Below are 19,249 nucleotides of genomic sequence, written 5' to 3' on the forward strand. Positions count from 1 at the left end.
TCCTAGCCCCCAGAACATAGAGATACACAGGAGTTGGGACAGGTCCCAATTGAAAAACAGGGAAAGAAATATTTGCTCTTTCTTAATTACTTCCAGTATAATTAATTTTGAATATTCATAAGATATATTTCATATATTAATATCTACAACCAGCTTGATTTACAGTTCTTGACATTATTAAGGAAATTAAAATATATAAAAGTCATTTGGTGGTAATTTGGTTTGACTGCAGTCAAGTGGGAAATCTTTTCAATGAAAACATCTCCTCTGTGCCTGGGTTTAAAGGTGAGTCAAAGGTATCAAGTAAGAACAAACAGTTCTTCCTAAACTGGATTACAAAGTCAATCTTGTAAAGATAAAATACTGTTCACCTACCACTGCACTGATAAAGAGCTATGTCCTATTTTTGGTTAAGAATTATATCAACTCATTGTGACACATCCCACATGAGCAGATTTGATATGTATCAGACTTTTTTTTTTTAAGAAAATAAAAATAATTGAATAAAATTAATGCAGTTCCTTTGATGGACAAAATGTTAAATACTAAGCCCATACAAGGGGGATCTTGGTAGTTAAAAGGTTATCAGTGTGATAATAATACTGTATCTAGCTAGAAAGGGGAAAAAATGAGTAGAAAATAGGAAGAGAGCCAGGCTACTTCTAGTTCTTTCTGAGTCACTCCTTTGGTATGTGTGTGGGTTTCTTTCTTTCTTTTTTTAATGTTTTATTACTGTGTCAAAGTACTTTCAAATTCAAATAAAATGTCTCAATAGGTATTTCTAAAGGGCATACTTTTCATCTGGCCATCAAAATTGAAATTTTAAAAGCAGAATCTGACTATTCACAGAGGATTAACTAAAAAATTACTAATGCCATATAATTTGAGAGGAAAATTCAGGCATTACCCCTCCATGTTAAGCCAAGTAAGTGTGACAACTCTCAGTTTCGTCCTAAAGAAAGCTTCTCCAGAAGCTTTAAAACCACATGAGAGTCTTCTTTCTTCCAAAGCTGGCAGGCAGCTCTGAAGTAGAGGAAATCTTATATATCTCTATCCTCTGAGAGCCATAAAGAGTAGTAAGTTCCTATCTGAAAAGAAAAAATTTTGCTTTTTCATAATATCATAGTCATAGTCTGTAATTATTAAACTGAGATAAAAGAAGATAAACAACAATGTGATTTTCTGATATCGTGCTAAGAACTTCCTAGATCATAATACATATGTTGGAGTAAGCCAAATTAGATTAAACATAAATTACTAATGTTAAAAGATGAAAAGTGTATAAAAGGAAAAGATCCTAAATTAAATTGCTCTATAGTTTCAAAAATACCTAAAAATCACAGGTTGATAAGCAGGTTTTTCCAAAAGAATTGAAGCTCCATATTAATATAGCACAGTTGAAATAGGACAGTCCATAGATGTGAAAATAGGTACTAAAATTCTAAATTGTTCCCCGTCTTTTCTCAGTTGCTAACAACCTTTAGAAGATTGTTCAGCTTTAGTTTTCGGAGTTTTGAGTTCCTATATTCTATATTTAAGTCAGAGAACTAAAAGAATCAAAAGATTCAGTCAAGCATTTGAAGAAACCAGATTCCAAAAATGAAGTTAAATTCAGACAATGTGACATACAAACTGGCAATACTACTTAGAAATATATATATATGTGTATATATATATATACATATATATATATTCATTTCGGTCGTCAGTGGTGGCAGAAAGTTTTAGCTTATTTGTTTTCAAAATGCACATACTTATGACTACATGAAAAGAAACTGAAGCACTGGCACATATTTATAAAATTTATCAAAAGGCACTATTATTAACTCTCTATCCTTCATGGTTCAAGGGAGATTTTAGGGGTCAAGGAAAATCCTTTTTATTCATTTGGTACTTAAAACAGCTATTTAAATATCATGATTATTGTGCACTTAGAGGATAATCTAGTGGTGTAAAGTTAGTTTTGCTTCTCATCCCATCTACTTTTCTCCTTCCCAGTCTGCATATGAGAAAGAGAAGCCAAGTTTAAGCCACAGAACATGTCAGCTGCTATCCAAAGAGGTTTAGTAGGCCAGCATCTTATAACCTAAGGATAGTCAAGAACTCAGAAGGGAAGACTGGTGTGGGAGAGAGAGGGTGCGAACAAGTGTGTGAGTGTCCTACATGATGTAGAGAGAGGGAGAAGGAAAGCATATTCTTAGAAGACACAGAGGAAATATTAGCAACATCATTTCTATAGATCAGTGTTAACAAGAGCTTATTAGAGTTGTAAATTATATACCATAGATAATCAGTTATAGATTTAGAGACTAGAAAAATCATATTGCATGTCACCTTCACTAGTCTTTATTAGACATATTTCTTAAACTATAAATAGCAGCTTTATTTTAAAAGGTATAAAAATTAAATAGTTAAAATCTGAACAGTTTAAAAGGAAGACATTTATTAAATAACTATATTAGTATGAAAATGTGCTTTAAAGGTTAAGAGATTTAGGATTCAGAACTTTGACAAGTACACAAATCAAAATATAACTTTTCTGTGAGTGTTCAGATAGTGCATAAAAAAATCTAGGCTAATTACAGCATTGATCAGTAAAACCCAATTAAAAACAGTTATACCATAGCGAACAGAAATGAATTACCTCGTCTTCGCCCATAACTCCTTGCTGCATGTAAACAAAGGACAAATTGTAAAATGTCAGAACTAAAAACAAGCCCACCCATACAAATATTCGTGATATGAAAAGCTAAGTGGGCATGTGATAATCAGTGCTACTTTAAGAACTAGGACAATGTTGCCATATAATATCTGCATGGTTTTTTATCATTTACAAAGCACTGTTACTATATCTAAGATATATATCTATATTCTTCTGAATTGTACAAAAAATAAAATTAATAGGAAATAAACCATTTATTCTCATTCATGCTCAAAGTCATGAATAAATATTTCTTTCATCTGATCAGGATAGTAATATATAACTCCTTACAGTTAAATAGCTTCCCAAATAATGAATGGAAACAACCTGAATTAAATCCTTATTTTCCTAATTATAAAGAGTGATACAGCAGACACAGTCCAACAAATAGCTATTCAAATCCAATTCACATTACACCAAGCCTTGGAGAAGGTACTGGAAGACATAGAAGAATGAAAAGATATAACAACGTTAAACTGATACTCTGAAGCTTGTAGAGCTTAGATAGAAGGTAAAGAAATTAATTCAAGTTCAAAGATGCTTAGTTGAAGAAATGACTAACGATATAGCTAACAATGCTTTCAATTCTTTTGGCACACTTTATAATCCTTATCTAAGTGTTTATATATCTGTCTCTGGGATAAGAGGGATTCAGACACAAATTATTATTAGTATAATCATAGAATAGCACATATGTCAAATACTATAAAAGTATAAAGCAGAAAGGCATTTCAATCTACATTAGCAGTTTACTTAATTCTTTAGGGAAAATAATACTGTTATTTATTCTCCATGAGAAACTATCAATTTCATCAAATCTACAACATACTTTTAAATAACTCTTCCCCACAGATCTGAATATACATTGAGTATTTTTACTCTGGAATTAATATATGAAATCAAAACAATAAACCAAAAGGAAAAAAATGACTAGTAAAGTCAAGATCTTAACCCATGTTTCATGAATTTTTTTAGACCTGGGAAACTTACTTTCTGAATAAATCTCAAATCAAAATATATATTGAAAGTCATCAAAAATATAGTCCCCCCCCAAAGTATAAAGGAAAGATCAAAAGAAAACATTTCATATCATTAAATACATTCTATTATAGAAGTTTTACAAAACATAAGGCTTTAATGTAAAGAACGGTGTCTCCACAGGTGAGAATACAGTCAAATTCCTTTATAATAATAGTGGGAAAAACAACTTGTCAACCCTTAGTCATTTACACTTTAAAAAATAAGTCAATAAATACCAGGCTTACATCAGAATCTTTTATAAAAAAAAACCAAAACAAACCTTCATTTCCATCTGTCTATTGTCTTTATTTAGCTAGAATTACTGCAGATTTAATCTTTTCAGGAGCTCCAATTGCTTCAGCCTAGCTGATTGCCTGATCTGTACATTAGTTTATATATAAGCTTACCTGTGTGTTTGTGTGTATAGGCAGCTTACATGTACATTAGCTGTATATATTACATATAACCTACCCGACCTATTTTTAGTTTAGGGAAAGGGTAGGAGTGGAAGTGACATTTAGAACTTTGCTATGGAAGTCTTCGAAGATTATAAAAGACTTAAAAATTCAGGGTCACAAAGAGATGGGAGATCAACTATGGAAAATCTAATACCAATTTTAAAAGCTAACAAGTACAGACTACAAAAGAATCAATTCACTGAAGTCTTTATAGTTGTATTAAGTGTGGAGATGGTCAATAGGCCTCCAAACACTCAAAAGCACCAGTCTTAGAATTAGGCTTCCTACTTATCTATAGGCATGATCTAAATGGTATTAATCCAATATGTTTGTTTTATGGTATTTCATTCATGAGTGTAGAAGGCTGGATCATTTATAAAGCAAATAAAACTATTCTCATCAAATTTAAAGTCAAACTATGATAATGAAGTAATAACATGGCACACAATTCTTGACCTACTGAGAAAATTAATGACATCATAACCAGTTTATATTCTTAGCTGTTATATTCTTTGCTGAGGCTATTCAACACTAAAATAGTCAAAATATGTACAAATGTTCATAGCATCTTAAGGTTTCATCTCATTCCTAGGCTTGAACACATTATTTAGAAAATTTCTCCAACTATCTCATACCTGAGGAATTTTAGAATCCTGTAAAGAGCTATTCTGCTTATTTTTTGGACAACTCTCAAATTCCAAATCTCTACATAACCAAAAATAGAACTGACTGCAGATGAGGCTAAACCATGTGACACATTTCCTATCCCCTGTCATGGAAATAAGCAATCTGCTACCATCACACTAAACAACGGTGTGTGTACTCACTTTCCCACCAGTGTTCTTTTTTTTTTTTAATTTTTATTTATTTATGATAGTCACAGAGAGAGAAAGAGAGAGAGGCAGAGACACAGGCAGAGGGAGAAGCAGGCTCCATGCACCGGAAGCCCGATGTGGGATTCGATCCCGGGTCTCCAGGATCGCGCCCTGGGCCAAAGACAGGCGCCAAACCGCTGCGCCACCCAAGGATCCCTCCCACCAGTGTTCTTATGAGAATTTCCTCTATAACTCTGATTCAGAATTGTCAAGAGCCCCCAGTGAGAAAAGAAAATCATTAAATTACTATTCATTATGTTTTAAAGAAAACTTCTTTAAACAATATGCCCCTCCAAATTCATTTAGAAAATGACTTAGAAAAAAAAAGTGAGGTCTTGTATAAAAACTGTACTTAGAATATTAAATTACAGATATGTAAGTTTTATAAAACATTATAAAAAAGTACAACTCATTCAAAAGTAAGGAACTGGCTATTTGACATACATATATAAATATATGTGTGTGTGTGTGTGTAAATATTTTTAAAGATTCTATTTATTCATGAAAGACACACACACACACAGAGAGACAGAGACACAGGCAGAGACACAGGCAGAGGGAGAAGCAGGCTCCATGCAGGGAGCCTAACATGGGACTCTATCCCGGGTCTCCAGGGTCACGCCCTGGGCTGAAGGCGGCGCTAAACTGCTGAGCCATTGGGGCTGCCCTATATTTTTAAATACATTTATTTTTGTCATGGAGATAATAAGCCTGTGAAAAAGACCTTTGCTATATAAGTAACTTTACAATTTGGTCCTGGGTTACCAATAGTCTTATTTAGGTTCTAACCCATAAAAAAGTAGTAGGAAGATTCTGACATTCTCTTTGGCATTGTTATGCCCCTATGCATTGGCTCTTGGCTACAGCTGTGGTATATGAATTACTGCAGCTGGAGGAAGAGACGGGTAAACATACTAAATTAGCTGGAAATATTTAGGTTAAAGTTCTCTTGGTGTGAAACTAAAGAAATTCTTATTTCTTGCTCTAAAAAGCCAAAACTAGGCAGAGAAATATACCCGCAAATCATAATCCTTTTCCAGATCCAAAATAAATCTGTTATCTACTCCACTTACTTCCATCAGCATAAAAAAGAACTGATTATGTACTCAAGTTTCCTATTTTCATGACTTAATACAGTATATTTAGAATATCTGCCCTCAGAAACACAATTTCATTACTGAGTAAATTTTCTTAATTAAAAGATAAACATAACTTCTTTCCTCCCAAAAAGTAGAGCAAGCTCTTGATTACAAACATGGCTGTTATGTGGTTAATCACAGCAAATTTAAATTTCAAACCCGCTTGCATCAGTCCATACTTCTGCTGTCTGTTCTCCTTTTGAAAGCTGTATATTCTAATAAAAACATAATCTATTTTTCCTCAGGAGAGGGGTGAGAGAAACACAACATGATCCAAATAGAAACAAACACTTGAACGATACATCATTTTGCATTGGTCCTCACCACAAAAAAACAAGCTGGCTCTGCTTTTTTTCCTACTGATAACAAAATATATAAGATTTATACATTCACAGATATAAACATTTGAGCTGTCATTCTAACTTCAGACAGCACTTAACTTTTGATTTTTAGACAATCTACCCATTATAATGTGACTTCCCTAAAGTACTTCCGGATGTTAAATTTGGACTCTTGTACAGTATTATTCAAAAGTGGCATTTTCTACCCATCAATTCAACTCTAGTTAGATTGAGGAACATGATCTGTTCAGGAGCCTACTTGCAGTTATACTTCTATGGCATTTTTTTATTGTTAATTTTTTTTTAATCTATACAACTTCATGAGTTCTATAGATGTGGGATTATACCTCTTTTTCTCTAAGTTAACAGAGGCTCAAAGTTAAGGATTTGTCAGAGGTATTTCACAGTTTTACCTAGTCTAACCAACTTCCTGACCTTTACACCTCGTTCCCTGTTTATCCCTTAAAGGAATATTTCAAAGTTTAACTCTAATATTAATTGACCAGGAAGGTAGAATCATGAAAGCTTTACAACATTTGCCTTATCTGCATAACAATTATACTAGTATTTATATATTATTTTTTATTAAATAGACTCAAGCCCACCACCTAGTAATAGCCTAATAATAATATCACAGATTTCTGCAAGTTCTGTGTTTTCTAAGGAATGTTCTTAAATTGTAGTAGTCATGCATTTATTTTAATATGTATTTGTGTACCACCAAAAGTGATCTTGGGTACCACAAGGGACATGCACACCACACTTTTGGAAACACTGCCTGAGTCATTTTGCTTTTGACCCAAATTTTGTTCCTATTATAGCTCCTTCCAAATGGTTCTGGTTTGGCTTCCTGCAGTAACATAAAACAAACCTTCTTTGGTCGCTATACATAACTTCCTTTAAATACTTGAAAACATTGGTTACATCTTCTTTTAATTTTATATTCCCCAACACTATCATCTATTTAGAGGACACGTTTGTATTCTTTCAAAGTCATTTTGTCACCGTTCATCATCACCCACTGCCACAGCTAACTTACTTATAGGAACTGTTCTAAACACTCTACATGAATGAATTCCCTCACTTCTCAAAACCATTCCTCTGAGGCAGGTAGCATTTTATCTCCTTTTGACATAAAGAACATGAGTCAAATTGAAGTTAGGTAAACTGTCCAAGGTCACACAGAAAATAGCAAAGTTGGGTTTAAACCTAGATAATCTAGCCTGTGGTACCAAATACTGTTAACTATTGCTAGACCACCATAAAAAAAACACTGATGTATAATTTATTACCAAATATGGATTTCCAAAGTTAATAATGTTAGTTATGCTTGTTGGTTAAGTAATACAACTTCATCAATTGTTAACAGTGAGTATAAATCTGTGGCATACTAAAAAAAATGACTTAAAAAGTCTATGTATTGAGATGCTATGATTTCTTTCATCAATAATATTTAACAATTATTTAGTACAGGTGAAGGCTTGGCTTGGTATTGATATCACTTAATTCATGTTTCATAGAGAGATAATATGTTAAGAACATATTGAATTACAAGAATTAAAAGCAGATCAAGGAAAATTTCCCCTTATTTTTTATTGTCATTTGGCTACTTCTCTCTTCAAAATGTAGATGTCTACACAAAAGTTACTTAAATCCTTAATATACTTCCTTATCCTATAAATATACCCAATTTCCTGATTCTTGCTTCCCCCTTAACAATGATCCCAAATGAGTAAAATAATTTTTTTTTTCTCTTTGGATCAAACTGTCCTTACTGACCTAAACACATTTTGATGTCCTAGTTTCATTATCTTTTCTCTTTCCTAGTCCCTTGCCAGACAAAGTTCAGAATATCCAGGACAGCTTACCTTATCAAATATGTAATGTGGTCTTAGAGTGGCAGGCTATTAAGAGGGCTCACATAATGAAAAAACTGATTTGTCCACAAGATTCAACTACTGCCTAAAATAAAATATTCTTGTGTCTACTATGTGATGAAACACTTGTAATATTTAGGTTATTTATGAAGGCTTTACGCAACTGATGAAACCAATTAATTTAATATTTAGTGCAACCCCAGAGTGCCTGGGTAGCTCAGTCGGTTAAGTGTCTGACTCTTGGTTTCAGCTCAGGACATGATCTCAGGGTCCTGGGATGAGCCCTGCACAGGGCTCCTGCTCAGCTCGGAGTCTCTGCTTGTCCCTCTCCCCTCCCCCTAGCTCATGTTCCCTCTCTCTCTATATATAACAATAAAATCTTTAAAAATAATATTTATTGTAACCAAAAGTATAAGTTGCAAAAGCACTGTGGCTCCTAAGTTCTTTGCTCACACATAACTGATGTATTCTATTGTGATTACAATATACTTCTGAATTGCCCTACACATGCAGCAACATCTGTGAATGACCTAACAAACTGTCTCATACAGTACCCTTCCTTCAAATGGATCTTAACAGAGTATGAGAAATAAATACAAATTCATTTTTTCTCACTGAATTGTTTTAGAAGTTAAAATAGAAGTGTGAACGATCTTTATCACATAGAATGTCCCCAAAGAAAATTATTTAAGGAAGTCAGGATAAACATATAATTTGTTACCTAAACCCATCATTATTTTATAAATCACATCATGAAGATAAAAATTATGACCATTTTCAGTTTGTAAACTCAAGTTCAACATCGTAAGTTTTAGAAACAGACTTAGAATTCAGAGACCAGGGATCCCTGGGTGGCGCAGCGGTTTGGCGCCTGCCTTTGGCCCAGGGCGCGATCCTGGAGACCCGGGATCGAATCCCACATCGGGCTCCCGGTGCATGGAGCCTGCTTCTCCCTCTGCCTGTGTCTCTGCCTCTCTCTCTCTCTGTGACTATCATGAATAAATAAATAAAATCTTAAAAAAAAAAAAAATTCAGAGACCAGCTACTCGATTGGCATGGTTCTTTTTGTTTTTTTTTTTTAATTCCATGGTAGAAAAAAAAGTTGACTGAAGAAGTCCAGGAATGTGATTTCTAGTACCTTTCTGGTCAAAATCTGTAGGTAAGCACTCTAATTCACTGAATTCATGAATGTGGCCTATTGGGCTATTATGAGGTCTAGCCCAGATATGGCCTCAACCTAGAGAGCACAGTCAGGCCCCAGGGTAAGATTCTTGGCGACTCAACCTCTAACCATCCTTCAAGACCCTAATGGATAACCCAATGCTTAGAATAAGCTGGCATGTGGTGGGCAACTCAATATATAATAGTCCAATGTTAAATGAACCAATCATATCACTAGACACTTTGCTTATTCAATTTTTCTCTCATCCCAAAATCCTATCTACTTTGACAATCTCCCAGGTGGCCTGGACTTTATTACCACCTTTCTGTCACTATAGTTTTTTACTTAGTATTAGTTCACATGGTTGAACTTTACACTGGCCTTGTTTTTAGACTTTGTTCCCCAACTTCACTGCCATTTGTTCTCCACAAAGCTTTAGTTGAAATAGAGGAGCCAAGCCATTCTAATTATATAATTCTGTATTTTAAAGTAAGTACTATCTCTGCTCTTCCTTCTTCCCACTTTCCTTTCTTGGTCCACCCTCTGATTTAAAAATACCTTTGTGAAGGATATTTTCATCCTCCATGGCTACTCCCACAATCATGGATGTGCTAAGGACTGTGACTCTGAATACACTACTTGTCCAACAAAAGAAAACAGTTTAATGAAAGTTTATTTATCCTGTTGAAGTTCATTGTGTAAACTTTCTAGTTAGAGTAAATTAAGTTAGTGTGAGCACTATATTTACACAGAATCATTGGTATATTCATTCCTTGGTTAACATAACCACAAGTCCCATATACTAAGTAACAAGTTCTCTGCACTTTGCAAACATTATCTCGTTTAATTCTCATAATAAACCCTGAGATTGTTATTCCCATTTCATAGATGGGAAACTAAAGTTCACAGAAGTTACTAAACAAAGTCTCAGCATAAACTAGAAAGCCAGTATTCAAACCCTGGACTCTATCCAAAGTCTGTGATCAATGAATTAAATCACACCATCATAAATACACTATAATGACTGCTTTGACAGCCAGAATATATTCAAACTTGTAATTCCACTTTCTGTAAAAAAAGTTGTAGTTTTATTTTTATACTTATAAAATAATGAACTTCTGTGTATGGGGAAGGTATAGAGAACCATGCTCTCAATCATATTTATTTATAGGAGTCAAATCAGAAACAAAATATTTTTATAAAACTTACCATTTAACATCAACAGATTATCAGTTCCTGGATGTGGATAACTCAATCGACCTTTAAAAAGACAGGAAAGGGAAGTTTGAAGATTATGGAGCTATTTGAAAAGTAAAAAAAAAAAAAAAAAAAAAAAAAAGGAAGAGAAATAGGCAGGAAATTACTGAGCACAGTATATTTCTTAAATAAAAAACTAACGTTTAATGCAAAGCATATTAACCAAAATCATCTTTGAAATTTGAAAGCAAAACACAAAACAGCCAACCTTAGTTCCCAGATCGTACAATTTGACTTAGGAGCAATATCTAGAGAATAAAGCCTGTTTTTTTTTTTTTTTTTTTTAAAGATTTTATTTATTTATTCATGAGAGACACACAGAGAGAAAGACACAGAGACACAGGCAGAGGGAGAAGCAGGCTCCATGCAGGGAGCCTGACGTGGGACTCGATCCCAGGCCTCCAGGATCATGCCCCGGGGTAAAGGCGGCACTAAACCGCTGAGCCACCTGGGCTGCCTACCTGTTTGTTTTTTGAAATGTAAAAACAATGTAGGTGTCCTATTCCGCCAAACTTAATATAGATGTAAGCATTTTTTAATATTTTCAAAACTGCTTATATAATTATCTCTACAGTTTCTTTTCCCAAAAATAAATCTGAAGAAAAAGAATTTTTATTCCTAACGAAAAAAAATATTAAAAAAATGAGTAGCAAAGACTTACCAAAATTTGTTATTTAATTCGATTTTATATATATTTTATATATATTTCATCAAATGTCTTTCTTTAGACTTGATGAAAACCTCTTCAATATATTATTACAAACGATACTGCAAATTTAACCTGTTCAGTTTACAACCAATTTAAAAATCAAAAAAGGAAAATAAGAAAGTTTAAAAGCATAGTAGCCTATTATTTTCTTTGATCCATTCTTCATTCAAGAGTTTTGTGCTTAATACATGCAGAAGGCACAGCAGTACTACAGACTGCTGTGGAAAAGTAGAGAAGGTATGTGTGAACATACTGTGGGGCTCATTCAGCATTTCCACATTCTAACTCTTGTTTGACCACATGCCAACATTGAGGATGATTATTGTTTTTAGCCCATTAAAATAGAGAGTATTCCTCTAATGCCTGAATCTCTGATGGACTTTTAGAAAGGTTCATTAAAATCCATTGAGAAAACGACTAAAATTTAATGTCTATGCGAAGGCATGTCAGCAGCTTTCAGCACAGCCCTTTAAAGATTCTGTGACAGTGTGGGATGTGCTGCCACTAGAATAGTGACCAATACATATCTGAATGAATCTGACATGATTAGTAAGGAGTACAGATTAACTCCATCTACCTTGACTGCCTCAGTCAGCACTCTGTACTCTAAGGCCCTGTATTACACCCAAATATCCCATACAAAACACAGACTAGACTGTCTGTTGGCTTTTATTTCATTATGAAACTAAAGAAGCTAATCATCTGCCAATGAAGGAGATAACCCAATTCTGACGTTAAACTATACATATTAGAGATATAGATATATACCCATACCCATACCCAGACACCACACACACTTCATGTATGCTCTAATTGAACTGTAGCAGATTGTTTTCAGACTCAAAGTAGTCAAACAAAATGTTATTGTCCTTTGGAAGAAACTGACCACCTCTTATTTACCCCTGCATTTCATGAAGCGTGATGACCTCAGTTAAACTAATAAAGTTGTCATACTCTAATCTAAAATCATACAAATAAGCTTATTGCTGTAATGCCTTAAAATGGAGAAAGATGAGAACATGTATAAAAGGTACAAGATACTAACAGCTAGAAAGCAGAGCTTTTTAAATTGAGTTTCAATAGCACCAAGCATTACTTTGCTGAAGTATTATAACTTATCATGGAAATACACGTATTTCTAAACATCTTGTTGCAGATGTCCAAATTTAAAGCACAATTTAAGGCTGTGAAAATTCCTGTTATTTTCGATTTGAGTTTGAAAATTAAGACCCCTATGAAAGTGGTAGCCTGAATTGCCGTATCTACTGCAACAAGTTCACCTACAGTATGTAGGATGCTGAGGACAGAGCTATGAGTGAGTCTCTGTTTAGGCTGTGGTACAAAAGATAGGAAGAAACAACTTCAATAAAATTTGCCGAGTGTTAAGAGAATCATGTACAGTATGCTACACAAAAACGCAAAGGAGGGGCGTCTGGGTGGCCCAGTTGGTAAAGTGTTTGCCTTTGGCTCAGGTTATGATCTCTGGGTCCTGGAACTGAGCCCTACATCAGGCTCCCTGCTCAGTGGAGAGGCTCATTCTCCCCTCTCCCTCTACCTACCGCTCCCCCTGCTTGTGCATGCACATGGTGTATCAAATAAATTAATAGTTTTTAAAAACCCCAAAAAACAAATGCAAAGGAGTATTAACCAACCAGGCACTTGGGCAAGACCCCCTAGAAAAGTAAACTGAGCAAAGCCTTCAGCCTGGTTCCATTTCAAAAGACACTCACCTTTCAACTGCCATGTAATTATTCTCTAACAGGTTCATTGTTAGATTTACTTATCCCAAGACACAAGTAAGAAGGTATTTTCATTACTAATAGTCTTTTGACTTCTTGGCTCTGAATAGACTGAAATGCACACCTCTTAACATAAAAAGTTCACAAAGTAGATACCTATTTGTAGGATATATATTTGTATATATGCTCTAAAATACAGTTTTCCAAATAGGAAAATCTCATATTCACTATAACTAATCAAATACTCCATGAAATAAGCAAACTCAGACTCATTTTTCAATTATCCAATCCTTTTACCTCTACCACAGCAAAATACCAGTACGTCTTAATACAAATAATGATTCTATTTTACCTGGGGTTATATTAAAATTATTTTCACTAAGAACATGCTAATTTATAGAAATAAAAAAATTTGAGGCTTACTCCATTCCAAGAGCTTTTCTAAGTTCTTTACAACCAATTATTTAACCCTTACAGCGATCCTGTGAATTAGTTACTATTATCTTCTTTCTCATCTAAAGGTGAAGACACTGTGCCACAAAGGTTACAAAACTTGTTCAAGGTTACACCACTGGCACATAGCACTGGCAAGACATGATTCTGGGTAGAGTGGCTCCGTACTCTTAATCACTAACTTATAATGACTTCTCAGTTAATACAGAGAAAGGTATGTATGGTTGGTTATATAGGGCAAATTCCTATGCTAAATCCATTAAAAATACTCACAGAATGACTGTAGTATATATTAGATAACTTATACTTTAATACAGAAAAAAATCACATTGCTATAAAACCAGTTTCTCCCTATATTGTCTAAAAGCTCTGTGCCACAGAGACTACCAGTTGTACACTAACTCCTATACATGTCAGTATTAAGAACACCAAAATCCTACTGAGGCACGGGGCTGCCCAGAGTAAAGAAACTAAATTTCCTAGCCTCCCTTGTAGTTAAAGTGTGTCCATGGGAGTTAAGATCAGAGGGACGTAAAACAAAACTGGTGTGTGCAGTTTCTGGGAAGTATCCTTAAAAGGGAGATCTTCCCTTTCTTTTCCTTTTTTTCTGCCTGCTGGGATGTAGATGTGATGGTTAACCTGAGTCAGCCATATTACATTATGAGGCCAAAGCTGGGTGGTAAGGACAGCAGAACAAAAAAATAGGGCCTAGGTGCATTAAAATCACCACACCACTTCTAGGGGTGTTATTTTTTTTTTTTTTTAAGAGAAAAAGCTTCTATCTTGTTTAAGCTGCTTATATGTTTCCTGTTGTCCCAGAACTTATCCTTATAAATAAATTTGTGCAAGTTGAATTTTAGGTAACTGGGTTATTATATATTATTGTGAAAATATGATATATAATTTCCTGATGGCTTTAATATATCTATAATTAGTATACCAGGTTACCTATTACTCTTAGCACTTCTTTTACATTGATATTATTAAACTTAAAATAAATAATTTTGAAAATACTCAGCTGTCAGTGAATAACTAGAGGATCTGCTGTATCTTAAAATTTGTCTTATCAGTCTATTATGATTTTAATTATCTGTATAATAAATACATGAGAGGCAATTCATGTTGGCCATTCTAAATGTATATTCAAAGAGCAAAAAAGAGAAATATGACAACTGCATCCAACTTATCACTTATATAGATGAATTATCAATTACTAAAATTTAAAGCAAAGCAGTATTTAAAGACCTGCAATAACTTAAGCCATCATTAAAGACTATTTCATATACATAAGTTCTTTCTCCAAATTACCTACTTATTCTCAATAAAAAGAACTTATAGAATAGAGATGATAAAATAAGGGCATATCACTTCTCTCCCGATTTAAACATACTTTTACAATTGCAGAAACGTGAATCAGAAAGGATAAAACGAAGCAATTACTTTCCCAACATTTCTTAATGGTTGTAAAGCCTCAAGCTGAAAGTCTGTACTAACAAGTAAAATCTAGTACCCCATTTGCTAAAGCATCCGATTTCCCTCCTCAGATACCATACACTATTGGTATGCTCTCACTAGTTACTCCAGAAATTCTCTCTGCTGTGTCTTCCTTCTCAACTTTTAAACGCTGAGGCCGCAGTATTCACTCCTGGGACTTTTCTTTCTACATCACCTCCTTAGGTGATATCTAGTATGAAAGCTTCATATATTATCTCTAAGGAGAGGACTCTCACATTTATATTTCCAACTGCAACCTCTCACCCCATACTTCCCCAGAGTAGCATAGAGCCTTGTCTTCCTTCCATATGGATACTCATCCCCAAACTCTGGGTTACCTCTATACTTCACTCTGTGTAATCTGTGTACAAGTCTGTCAACAAATCCTGACTGCTCTTGACCTAGATTTGATTGCTTTTCATCAGCTCCCCTTCTTGGTTTCCCCAGCCCAAGCCATCCCCATCTCTTCACAGAGTACTAGCATAACCTGACCATCTAGTCTCATTCAGCAACCTGCGTGATCCTTTTAAAAATCTAAAGCAGTTCGTGTTCTTCAATTGCTCAAAACCCTTCCACACTGGCCTCTCATCCTCTATCATTCTAACCATGCTGGCCTCCTTGCTATTACTCAAATCTGCCAGGCATATTCCCATTTCAGGATCTATTTCCTCTTCTATTTAAAATGCATTTGCCCAGATATGACCAAAGCTTCTATCTCTCACTTCATTCAGGTGTTTAAGATGCCATCAGAGAACACCTAAAATAGCAGTGTCTTTCTTCCTCTATCCTCTTGACACTGTATTTTTTTCTTCATAGCACTGATTCTTTTTGTCTCCATCCTTCATTAAAACAGATCCATGAGGAGAGGATTTTGTCTTTTTTTTTTTTATTCTCTACTGTATCCCTAGCATCTAAAACAGAGCCCTTAGTTAAATGGATACATGAAATATCTCATTGTATTATGTGACCTATGAGCTCAGTCAAAAGCTTAGTACTAAGTATGTGTTTGTATGTCAGGCATAGGAAGGACATTCTCTAAATAAATGGAAAAATTACAGCGTAAGTTTTTATTAGTTCATTTCTAAACTCCTTAAGAATGGTGAGGAGAGAGAGGAAGACAAATCTTGCTCCTTGCTCTTTGTCAAGATAAATTTTCCCCTTCTCCACAAATATTTTCTTTTTTTAAATGAATACATCCAAAACATGACTTCCACAGTCTCAATATTGACAGTAATGATGGCAACCCATTCTTCATTAGTGATGACAAAATTACCAAAAAACAATGTTACACATTCTGCCAACTCTTTTTAACAGAAAAACAATTAAACCCCATATTAGAATCATAAAGAGATTGGGTTAGAAGTAATATTAAACCAAATGATAAGACAGGCAGTACAGCACAGCAGTTAAAAGCACAAACTCAAGAGTCCAACCACTTAGTAGCACTGAGACTTGGACAATTACTGTTAGGAAGCCATCACAGTCACCCAATTGTAAAATAAAAGTAAATACCTACATCTTAGCTATGAGAATGACATAAGTTAATACACACATATAGAGTCCTCAGAGCAGTGTTTGGCATGTATCAAGTGCTCAATAGATGACAAATATATTTTATATTGTGTGCATATGCATGTGTGTTTACACATGAATGAGTTACACAAATGAAAAGATCTAATACTTCCATCTTATATGCTTTGAACATAAAACATTGCTTCCACTGGTTTGGTAGATTCATCTAATATTTTTTCATCCTCTATGTTTTAGATTTCCAAATCTAATTAGAAAGGAAATGGTTCATAGGAAGTCTGGTAAAATCCACTTAGAATGTGGTCATTACCAACCTTGAATAACTCCAATCTCTGCTCAGATCCAAGGGGCAGGACAGTCATTCCTGACCTCACTCCCAAATCTCAATGCATGCCTCATAAAAGCCTAAGAATAAGATCATACAAATGCAGAAAAGACCCTTAGATCCAAAGTACCAGATCCCAAGAGAACAACAGAATCATTCCTTAACAAAAGCCATCAATCTAAGTGAGTTTCCAGGAAAATTAACCTAATTAACTCACTCTTAAAGCAGGGTCCCATCATAAAGTTTTTTCAACGAATAATTATTTACAACTTTTAAAACTTTTATCCAATCTATACTAGAAAATATACTAAGACACACCAAGGAACATAGAATATCAAAGAGTTTGTTTCAAGTAAAGTATAACTACAAAAGAATGACAACAAAAGATTAAACAAAAGATTAAAGTCATTAATCATCTGGTAAGAATGTATCACCATAAAGTTATTACAATAAAATTGGTATTAATTAAGATATATGCAATATTAAATCAAGTTGAACTAATGGTTGCAAAACTTCAAACTGTGATAGTTTTATAAATGAAAATAATATTAAGAATAACAAATGGGCAATCAAGCATTGCCAGTGGTAGTGTAAACTGGTATAAAACTTAAAAAATAAGCTGGCAATATGTGTCTAGAGCCTCAAAAACAAATGTATTAAAAGTCTATTCTATGGAAATAAACCCAGAAAAAGCTGACTTTTACTTAAAAATTTGAAATACCTAAATTTCCAACAGTAGGGGAATGGTTACATAAACTATTTTAAATGCATATAAATGATTTTTAAAAGTTCTAAGTAAATATTGGTGAAAAATAAGAAATACTATAGAAAAATGTTTAAATCATTCAACCAATAATTTATTGAGCCCTTTCTATTTGTTTGGCACTAAATAATAAATGCTGATTCAAGATACAAAAAACAGAGGTGTTCATTGCTCCCATGACACAGTATCTTGTAAAAGATACAGAACGTTGAAAAAACCTACTGACTCAAATGAGCAATCCCCCCCCCCACCCTTTTTTTAAGATTTTATTTGAGAGCGCCGAATCCTAACCACTAGACCACCAGGGAAAAGATTTTATTTGAGAGAGAGAGAGAGACAACAGAGGGAGAATGAGAGGGAGAAGAACACTCTCTGCTGAGCAGAGAGCCTGGATTCTTCAATCTTTAACAAAGTAATCTATGACGACTAGGAGTATTAGGGAGGTTTCACTAAGGAGAGAAGTAGACTAGGGATTGTAGAAATTTCCAATTGAATGGGATGGTCTGAATGCATTTGTGCATCTCTGTTGATTTCTAAAGGCCCTAAAATGATACTATAGAAGTTTTAAAGAGGCATAACTCCATCAGGACAAAGAAAACAAGACAAGATCACAGAAGAACTGTTAACAAATTTCCGGAAGCTGTGAAAATGAATGGTTGAGTGGTTAACTGCGTTTGTGGACCAAAAACATCACTGACAACGCTGAAACCTGAACTGGTGTGTGCATGGGCAGACTATCCAGAAACTAGCCATTTACCATAGCAGATACCTGGAGAAGTTCAGAAACAAGCAGCTGGAGTTACCACTGAAAATAGATGTGGAGTGGAGAATCAGAGAGACACACACGCCCCTATTTGGCGTTTCTAAGGTGGCTAGAAGTCAGGTCTCCAGCTCTCAGGCAGAAGAATGGAAGACACAGATCCAGTGGTCACTTCTCAGACCAAAAGAAAAGACCTAAATACAGACATGGTTGAAAGTTCTACTTGATTGGCTTATTGCAATGCTCACCTGTTTATAAACCCCAACTACATATACAGAGCTTCCAATCACCATTTTTGTCTTATTTTTTTAAATGAACAGACAACAAAGGCTTATAAGATATGGGATGAACTCCTCTAGCATGAGTAAAAGAACAAAACCAAACAAATAGAAAAGAGGAACTTAGAAGAAGTATAAACAATACAACAAAAAATAAAAATAAATCTTCAGATACAATATAGAGTTTAAAGATAAGCACACCAGAGAATTAATATCAAGGAAGGATAGGAAAGTGCTGTGAATTTTTTAAAAGAGGATCTTAAAAGTTCTTCAGAGAAAAGTTTTTAAATACAAAAATCAATGAAAGGGCTGAAAAATAGTAAATGAGGAAATGCCTTCAAAAGCAAAAGATAAAGCAATGGAAATAG

General features: G+C 34.3%; 1 protein-coding gene across 25 annotated transcripts in view; it reads right to left on the bottom strand.

The window, feature by feature from the left end:
* CPEB2 (cytoplasmic polyadenylation element binding protein 2) overlaps positions 1 to 19,249 on the bottom strand; it is a 68,276-nt gene that overhangs the window by 26,608 nt on the left and 22,419 nt on the right. For 15 of the 25 annotated variants that reach the window (XM_077877515.1, XM_077877472.1, XM_077877446.1 and 12 more), the window contains 2 exons: positions 10,783 to 10,833; positions 2,645 to 2,668 (listed from right to left, as the gene is read on the bottom strand). The exons of 5 other annotated variants lie outside the window; for them this stretch is intronic. In XM_077877515.1, coding sequence (XP_077733641.1) covers positions 2,645 to 2,668; positions 10,783 to 10,833 — 75 coding nt within the window. The remainder of the gene's footprint in view (positions 1 to 2,644; positions 2,669 to 10,782; positions 10,834 to 19,249) is intronic. 5 more of the 25 variants (XM_077877482.1, XM_077877456.1, XM_077877439.1 and 2 more) reach the window with 1 other exon arrangement.

This window comes from Canis aureus, chromosome 2 (assembly GCF_053574225.1).
Source record: "Canis aureus isolate CA01 chromosome 2, VMU_Caureus_v.1.0, whole genome shotgun sequence".
NCBI classification, from domain to species: domain Eukaryota; kingdom Metazoa; phylum Chordata; class Mammalia; order Carnivora; family Canidae; genus Canis; species Canis aureus.